This window comes from Cynara cardunculus, assembly GCF_001531365.2.
Source record: "Cynara cardunculus var. scolymus isolate 2C chromosome LG 1, CcrdV1, whole genome shotgun sequence".
Lineage (NCBI taxonomy): Eukaryota > Viridiplantae > Streptophyta > Magnoliopsida > Asterales > Asteraceae > Cynara > Cynara cardunculus.
In genome coordinates, this window is record NC_037528.1 from 7,404,179 (window position 1) to 7,413,493 (window position 9,315).

At 35.6% G+C, this 9,315-nt stretch overlaps 2 protein-coding genes across 2 annotated transcripts; one reads left to right on the forward strand and one right to left on the reverse strand.

Moving 5' to 3' along the window:
• Positions 1 to 595: 595 nt before the first annotated feature.
• LOC112520969 lies at positions 596 to 6,126 on the reverse strand. Its single transcript, XM_025129594.1, has 5 exons — positions 5,973 to 6,126; positions 3,145 to 3,317; positions 1,181 to 1,268; positions 967 to 1,033; positions 596 to 874 (listed from the first exon to the last, which is right to left on the reverse strand). The coding sequence occupies exons 2-5, from the start codon at positions 3,266 to 3,268 to the stop codon at positions 821 to 823; spliced, it is 333 nt and encodes a 110-aa protein (XP_024985362.1). The 5' UTR covers positions 3,269 to 3,317; positions 5,973 to 6,126; the 3' UTR covers positions 596 to 820.
• Positions 6,127 to 7,824: 1,698 nt separating this feature from the next.
• LOC112521305 (multifunctional methyltransferase subunit TRM112 homolog A-like) lies at positions 7,825 to 8,474 on the forward strand. The gene has a single exon (XM_025130083.1). The coding sequence runs from the start codon at positions 7,905 to 7,907 to the stop codon at positions 8,274 to 8,276; it is 372 nt and encodes a 123-aa protein (XP_024985851.1). The 5' UTR covers positions 7,825 to 7,904; the 3' UTR covers positions 8,277 to 8,474.
• The last annotated feature ends 841 nt before the right edge of the window (positions 8,475 to 9,315 follow it).

Sequence of the window (9,315 nt, forward strand, 5' to 3'; positions counted from 1 at the left end):
AAGTTTGTTTAATTAGAGTTTTAGAATAATATGTCGTTTAAACGTAAAATTGATTTTTATAAAGATATTATATGAAAAAAAAAATTATAAATGAGAAAAAACCACTGATTTCCCGATGGAGAACCCCGCTCCCTGATGGGGATCCCCAGTTGGGAAAAGAATCTTGTTCCCCGACAAGGATGGGGATTGTGTTCTCTGCTATATCCGACCCCGTTGAAACCCCAATTCAAAATCAAATAAAAAATTATAACCGATATAACTATGAAAAATTGTATGTCACCCATTGAGATCATACGTTCTACTTATATAGATTTAACGGAAACCAGCTATATCCAATCTTGGTTGATCGAAAATTAAATAAAAAAATCATAAATATAACACTACTACTTTTTATTTAAATATTATTTGAGATTACAATATCCTTTTTTTATTTTGTTTTTGACATATTATAGAAAGCAAAAGACACCCAAATCGATAACCTTTTTTGACATTAACATATTATGCAATAATATATCAAACAATACATGAAATTTAATCTTTTTTACCATTACGTAAGCTTTTTGTTAAATTAAATATTAATATCTCTTAAAACTCTGCAAACAAATCAAAATAACTAACGCATAGAAGCTATCACTAATACAATTTGGAGGAGTCAACCGTTATTTTACCACAAAGTTAATCAACTCAATAGTACCATATCACTGTTCTGTTGTATTTGAAAATTTCTCTTATATTGCAACATTATATAAATCGAAGATTTCTAGCTATCGTTTCAATCGTTATGTTATATCGTCTTATCAAAATGTATGTGTCCTGCAATCTAGTTGTAAAAGCCTTCTTCAATCCAAATGTCGACTAAAAGATCCACAACGTCCTACAAGAACCGATCATCATTTAGCTAACATGTGAGCTTGTCGGAAGGGTGGCCATATACATATATATATAGAGAGAACACGAAGAACTTACAGCTAATGGAATTGGCTCGGGGAATGGTTCACCAGATGAGAGCAAATCTTCAAAACTTGTGGTCCAACTATAATAACAATCGAATTAGACAACTTTTTATGCAAATTTCTTGTTTTCATTCGCGGTCCCGTCTTTCTTTTGCATCGTTTTGAGAAGTGGGACCCACGAAGGAAAGTGAGATATTCAAAGTTGAAAGTCAAAAGAAAGGTCAAACCTCATAATTGGCTGTCTAAACTTGCTATGTGATGTTTGAGATCTATCACCAGCCCAAGCTCTTCTCATCTCATGCCAAGCTAACTCCGCTGCATAAGAAATGGATTCTGTCATGGATAATCACAGTATCCATGGAACTAAAATGTCTTTCGAGGAACGAAACGGTAAAATACAACTACTGTGAACTCCCAAACAAATCCAGTGGGATCCAGGGAGGGTAAGATGTATGCGGTCTTTCTCCACCCCAAGGAGATTGGTTGTTTCCATGAATACCACAACTAAAGCGCATGAGTATTCAATCAAAATATTTAAAAGCAGATGGGCATAATTCGGTTCATTTGGAATATAACTATGATTATAAGAAATTTTCATTACAAAAATAAAATTGAAGACAAAATGATGAGGCAAGAGGAAACAGAAAAAGCACATTATGGGTTTTTATGTCAAACCTATGAATATAAGATGCAAATTTCATATGGATTATGAACACAAACAATATATTTAATAGTCAATCAAGATTTGATATCAAGGGGAGGAGGACAGAAGACCATCTCTCTGGCTTCACTGATCGAGCAACACGGTTATTTCAAGGACCTTTCTGTTCCAGGTTAAAGTGTAGGCCTTTTGGAGCGAGCTGCATGGATTTGTGGGAGTCCGGGCTATAACAATGTCATTTTTTATGATCATTTTGAAATTGAAAAATAAACCGTCTCACACGATGTCAAACCAAGGAGCAAATAATAGATAGCAAAGAAAATGGCTATCATATAAAATAAATGAACAGGAGACCAAAAGATCCTTTAGCAACCGAAAACATAATCCCTCAACTATTTCCATATTTATGTGTAATGAAGAGAGGTATGATACACGTATTAGCACACAACATGCACGTATGACACTACCATAATGTGTTTCATGAGCATGGTTATTTGGAAGAGAATGGACTTCTAATCAGTAACAGAGAAAAAAGGATCCTTGCTTTGACATCTGCCGTCTAGGCTGTGGTCCAAAATTTCAAGTGTTACAAAATTGAAATAGGCAAAATGAGGGGTCTCAGAACAAACTTAAGGAAGCAAATGATCGAGGAAAAAGAAAGCTTAGTATGTTTATCAAACATGCACTTGATAAAGGTGAATGTGGCATTTCTCATAGAAACTAAACCAAAGAGCCCAGTATATCCCACCCGAAGGTGGAGTCTAGGGGTTGGGATGTACGCGAATATGTTCTCTACCCCAAATAGTAGAGCGGTCGTTTCCGTAAAAGAACCCCCCCCCCCCCCGGGGCTTGTTGAAAGGTTATATTTATAGGTTCCTCTGTGAAAAAAGTGAGATGTGAGATGGTGACAACACTACGGTTATTGAGTTTGTACTCCCTCAGGCTTGAGAAAAATGCAGCACTTTTCTTTTTGATTGTCCAAAGAAATGCAACATTTTCTTTCTTGGTAAGTTTTCAATCCAAATTTGTTTTTTGTCTTTCACAACTATTACATGGTATTAGTAACTGTAATTTGGTCCACAAGTGCTCTTCAGTATGTCCTTTTAGCTATTTGATCAATAACCAAGCATTCCTATGTAACCACATGTCAAGTCAAACATTGCATGTTTTTGGGTATGAAGGGAGCATAATATTTTTTTTGCACACTCTACTATAAAATTATTGATTTGATCATTGCACATCATGTTCCGATCACCTTTTGACCAAAAACTGACATTCCCCAACACATTTGTCTCTAATGAGCATCAACAAACATCATCCTAGAAAGAGCGCAGTGGTTAAGTCACTATCATTTTTGGCAGGAAGCTAGTGCATGTGAGCAAATGGCGGTCAGAAAATGAAACACAATGGCCAAATAATATTTCATAGTAAAGGAAGCATAACTTATTTTACATGATACTCATGTAGGCTCGGTTTATTCAACGTGGCTTGGTGAACATAAGATGAAATGGAGTAGTTGGGAGGACAAACCGTGGTTAACAAAGAGAGGATTTGAAACACCCCTTTTAATGGACTTCTTTTCCTTGTTGACCATTTTAGAACTCCTTGAATTCTGGTTACCACTAGGGAGAGAATTGCTTTCATCAATGTCCATCTTTTATTGCTAGAGACTCCTTAATTACCCAAAGGGGCACAGCAATTACCTGTATTAATGCATAGAAAGAGAAGACAGTAAGAATTTTATTAAATGCTATATGACAACTATAATCACAAGTAACAATGTGGCTTCAATGGTCTTATCATACGAGTTGTTCATGACATGAACTATTGCAGCTCAACTCCCCTTAGCATTTTATATTCATAGGTTTTGCATACAAACCGTCTAGGCCAAATCATCGTATATTATTAGCATTAAGCCATTTATGCTAGATCATATAACATAGTATAGTTCAAAAACATCTTGATTGAACATTGACTTCTTGTGAGTATACACATGCAACCCGGAAAATTATCTTCTTAATTCGTTCACATAATTATTTGGGATTCCTTGTATCCAACGTGGCATGAGGTCTCATTTTCGATTTTGATTCCCGCTAGGTGGTTGAGGATCATGCCCATTGGCTAGAACTTAGAAGGCCTAAACTTTGCTAATAATGTGGAGGAGGCAATCTGCATGAACCTGGTGGAGTAAAAAGAAAGTAAAAGCCATCTCATGCATCATTGGATGATCACTGAAAACAAATATACAAAAGAGGAAGTCATAAACACAGTGCAATCCTTGGAAACAAGTCACTAAAGTTCCAATCATTTGTACTATTTTCCAACATTTTCTATTCTCCATTTTTGGGGGCCCATCTCTACTTCTCGTCGTGTCAAGTAAAAGACACATCAACATCTTCATAGAACGGTAGTGTGATCATGTGGATTAAATCTGTTTCCACAGTTCAAAACCTATAGAGCTTAACTACATAATGTTTTTTGGTAGAACCATAGAGGTAGTACCATAGTAGCACGGGGGATATTTTTATTTTATACTATGGTCTCTAGGTCCATGCAAAATCGCTCTTGCCACATGACCCAGACAAATTTCATGTTCTGGTCTGCAGGCATGGCCGAAGATTTGACAGCATTTAGTGGTAGTCAAATTTCAGGCCATAATCCTAATGTTTCATGAGGCACCTGACTTTGCCACTAAGCCACCCCTTAGGATTAGCAGTGCAGGCCTTTGAGGCTTGTCTACGACATCAATGTGAATCTTATGCACAATCTTGTCCAAAACATCCACTTACAACTTGAAGTTATCAAATGGTTCTCTAGAGTTTCCGCTGAATAAGGGGACTTACGTTTTCCAATCAATTTGTTCGCTGATAACACAAGGTGATAAATATACGATCAAAAAGTGAAACAATCGTGCTTCTAGTTCCCATTGCTAAATCAATCATAATTGTTTTCTCCCAAAAAACATATGAATCCCTAAGGGAGAGGCCTTAGGGTAGCTCCCGTATGTAGTGCTAACGGAATGGACCATTATGATGGAACCTGAAATACATATTTGTTTTCCAAAATAACTGAAATGAACCATTTCTAAAGGATTGTTATTCCTTCCATTTGGTTGATTCTTATTCTTGAGGGATGGGTGTTTTTTCAGTCCGTCATGGAACGGAGTGGAAAATTACAACGTAACCCACTTTTTTCTTCTGTAATCTTTAATAACACCGACTTCTCCAGAAAAAGTAAAACTTTAATTAAATTATTGTTTATTTATCAAAAATAACCACACACAATATATATGTATGTATGTATAAGTATATATATAATATAATATTATTTGAGAATTTATTGATCTTTGTTCTGTTTAAATCTTTATTATTGTATATAACAGTATGATAATTTTATTAAATTATGTAATATGTATCAACTAGAAGTAAACTATACTTACGAATTCACCAATTTAATTGAATTGTCTCTTCATGCATACGAAACAAACTGCTTCAATAACTCTTTTGATTCCTACACGTCAACGAAACATGACAACAGAATGTGACTCATCACGTTACCTCACTCATTCATTTACCTTGTCCATCCGCTTTCTTTGTCATTCCTAAGAATAACGGACCCTTAAGGCTACAAGGCGAAGCTTCTATTATAACAACATTGCGGCGGAAGTCGGTATTAAATAGCATATCCACAAGTTCAACCACTCCCACATGCAGGTACATAGTTAATCCATCCAACCAATTCAGCTATGTTAGAAGAATGTGAAAATAGCATTCCAAACAGCAACAATATCATTCAATGCAAACTAAATTGCCAAACGTCATGTAGAAACTAACGACTGTTGTCCTTAGTAGAAGTTAAACTCCCCTCACAAATGCACTAATTAAACCTAAAGACAATGAAGAAGCAATGTGCACCTAAGGAATAAAATCATCAACCTGTAGCCCGTTGCTAAATCCATGACAAAGAATTTGCTCTTTCTACTTCAAAAGACTTTACCTACATCCCAAATTATCCAAAGCCTTTCCATTTCACAAAAAATTAATCAGTCAGTAGAAAACCAGCCATTCTCAACTAATATTACCATTCCACGCAGTTAGTCAAAGTTTGGAAGGTCAAATTAGTTCTTCGTGAACTTCAAATTCGATGAGATGTACGTTCTTAGTGCATAAACACTTGATGACTAAATAGAAGTATACTAGGATAGAAGAATTTTGGACATATAAAACCAAAAAACTGTACGCCAAATTTGAGGATGAACTGTGATAGATTTGAATGTCTAAAATCAAGATCTAAAGCGGCCAACTGTTATTCGGTGTTCCTGGTACATCATTTGGAATTCAGACAGATTGAATGTTTACCTCCCTTTCAAGCTTCAATGGTGGAAATGGAGCGGTGAGAGGGGAGGAATTGCTTCAATTGGGTTAATTTCTGCAAATCAAATGAAAGGGATTTGAACGCTCTTTGAAGGTAGGGTTTAGTAGTGTCATGATTACCGCTGATGTTGGGGAAGCAATAGATTTATAATATTTTATGGGCTTAATCTTGGTGCCTTGCTTGACTTTTGAGAACCACGTTTGGACAACAATATCGACTAGTGTTTTTGTTATATAATTCATTTAAGGGCGTCTTTGGTTGGGGTATTAAAAGGTAACGAATGAAAATGATAATCATCGATTATTGTTGTATTAGAAAATAAAAATGGAATTAAAAATGATATTTGGTTTCAAAAAACTAATCAATCATTTATAATATATTTGGTTAAAAATATACAACCAAATTTTTTAAATAGTTAATTTGACACTAATATTGATATATCTTTTGCAAACTTTATATGATATTTTCAAATTTATATTTTATTCAAAAATAAAAATATTATTGTTTTCTCAAAACCACATAAAAGCGTATTATATCGACATGGATAAAAATAAAAGTAAACATTAAAATGGAAATGTGTCTCGATGCATTACACGAGTACCTTCTAGTATATAATAACGTGTCACTAAATTCCAAAATTTGGGAAGAAGAAAAAAAAGAGAATGGCAAGCTATACACAAAATCTGAGTAAAAAACACACATAGTCGAATATATTGATACCCTGATAATCTTCACCCAACATGTTTCTCAAAAAAAACATCCTCATCGGAAGAGGATAACCAAATTACGCACGTGCTTTTTCTGGTTTTCCACTATAAAAAGATATGCACGTGTGGTTCCATACCCATCAATGGTATCACTCATACGAATTAGCTCACGACATTTACCACTTATTGAGAGGCTGGACAACATCTCATCTCGTACTCGTTCTCTATGCGACCTCATATCACAGGTAAGTAAACTAACTCGGTTTCTGTTTTGACATCTACAACATGTAATAAAATCCACCACCAGACAAACCAAATGAACCACTGCTAATCGTTGAGTTCTTAATAAAGGAAGTGTATTAACAATGAAGGAGGTAGAAGATGGTTTATGGCAAATATAAAAAGTTAATGGGCCATTAATTAATAGTTGATGCATATTATTGACAATTATTCAGGTGTTCGGTGTTTATCAAATATTAGCAGTAAGATTTTAGTCCCGTAAAATTCAACACTATCACTTACTTACTGTATAAGGTTTTAGTCTACCAAAACGGCATCGTATGCAACAATTTACCCGATAAGCGCTAACCATGGTAAGAGTCATCGCCTTCACTTACCAGGTAAGGGCCTGTTAAGATTCAAGTGTTTACCATTACGTCAAAAGTAATTGCTGGTGGAGAAGGCGCAACTTATTTTCTTATAGCGTAGCAGTCAGCGTCATGTTTTGATTTAGAAAGATGTTCAATGACCCAACAACCCCCCCCCCCTCCGGGGGGCATACGCCAGCAGAAATAAGATCTTCACTAAAAGTCAATGACTGCAGAACATGTCTTTGACATTATTATGCACTCCATGATATTTGAACCCATGATCTGCTCCTGATACCACATGTTAGGATAACGCTTACTATTATGCCAAAAACAATTGTTGATGAAGAAGACACAACTTAAATTAATATCAATTTAATTTAATCTAATCGATACGGTTGATATACACGAGGCTACTTCTAAATTATAATTTGATACAAAAGTTACCACCCGTAAATTTTGGTTTGTGATTAAAAATCCACCGATTCAATTTAATTATTAAAATTTAGAATTTTGGTGTAAAAAAGAAGACAAACCCCTGAAATATATTTAAACCCTTGAAGAGCAGTTCACTCCTTCATCTTTCTCCCTGACCGCCGCCGCCGGAGAAACGAATAACAAGATGAGGCTATTAACCCACAACATGCTCTCCTCAAACATCAAGGGAGTAATCAATGGCTTCCCTCTCCTAATCCAAGCAGAAAGAGTCGTCGAGAAGCAAGTCGATTTCAATCCTGATTTCCTCAAGAACATGTTCTCCAAGATCGATTGGAAAGCCCTAGCCGACGCTTCAAAGACCATGGGATACGATGAACTCCCTGACGAAGTCCCCGATCCTTCGGTGCTCGATTCTCAGGAGTTCTTGCAGAAGTTCCACCATGCACTCCTGGAGCTTCACCTCGAGGAAGGCGCGCTCGTTTGCCCGGAGACTGGTCGAAGGTTCCCTGTTAATAAGGGAATACCTAATATGCTCCTCCATGAAGATGAGGTCTGATTAACAATTCCTTTGAGTTTTATCCGTTTATTAGATCGTATGTAATATGTGCTTCAAATACATGGAAATTTTCTGAGGTTTGATGTGCTCTGGGATCATTTTGTTCCTCTCGTGCATTTAGGGTTTCTGAATCGTAAAAAATTTCAGTATTGTGAAAACATGAACATCACTGATTCTAACATCCATATTCAATATTCTGAATCCGAATTGCTTGCTACATCTGCATTGAAGTATAATTGATACCATCATCAACATTGAAACAGTCACAGCTTTGTGTGTGTGTATATATGTATTATACATATAAAACATCCTTCCCTACTTGTTCACTATAACATCTAAAAGCAAAAACACCTATTAATCTGATAGATTAAGGAAAGAATAAAGCGTATAACCCTGATTTTATAAATGAAAATTGTGAAAAAGATTGGATGCTTGTCTAATACTCCCATAAAGGAAAATCGGAGATCTTAGCGATCATTGTCCTTTCAGCTTTCAATCCTAACAAAGAATCAGTTTTGAGAACAATTGGACGAAGTGATATAGGTCTTGGTATATTCAATCGGAGTTGGGAGATAGCATGAAGTGAGGTGTTAATCTTTCATGCAAGTGTTACAATGACTAGCATCTTTCATTTTTTTCTCTTTCTGTTCTTATTTTTAATGCCTCAGTGAGTCTCATCAAGATGGATCGATTGATTTAAGTATTAATGCACTTAAGTAGGTTGATTTACTGGTTAATTTATTAGAGTTATTTTCTGTTAGCAGCAAAGAGTTTATTATTTGCTTCCGTTGGGGTGTTTACAGCTTCATAGTAAAAAATCCCCTATTTCTATAGGTCTTTGGCATACCTGTCTTGACATAGGAGCAACCCGTCTTCTAATCGATTAACTTCAAGACCAAGAAACTGCTTTTACTATACTAGTTCTTCATCTGAAACACTCTGATAGATCTTCCTTGATTCTGCTAAAATTTGCTCTTTTCTCATATTCTATTGTTGTGGTTACTTTATACGTGTTTGTATGGGTTATACACATTTAGCC

Coding starts and splice junctions, on each gene's coding strand:
- LOC112520969 (XM_025129594.1), bottom strand. CDS start 3,268: ATGGACATTGATGAAAGCAATTCTCTCCCTAGTGGTAACCAGAATTCA. Junction 1,034..1,180: donor TTTAGACAGCCAATTATGAG/GTTTGACCTTTC, acceptor TTGTTATTATAG/TTGGACCACAAGTTTTGAAG. Junction 875..966: donor CCGAGCCAATTCCATTAGCT/GTAAGTTCTTCG, acceptor CGGTTCTTGTAG/GACGTTGTGGATCTTTTAGT.
- LOC112521305 (XM_025130083.1), top strand. CDS start 7,905: ATGAGGCTATTAACCCACAACATGCTCTCCTCAAACATCAAGGGAGTA.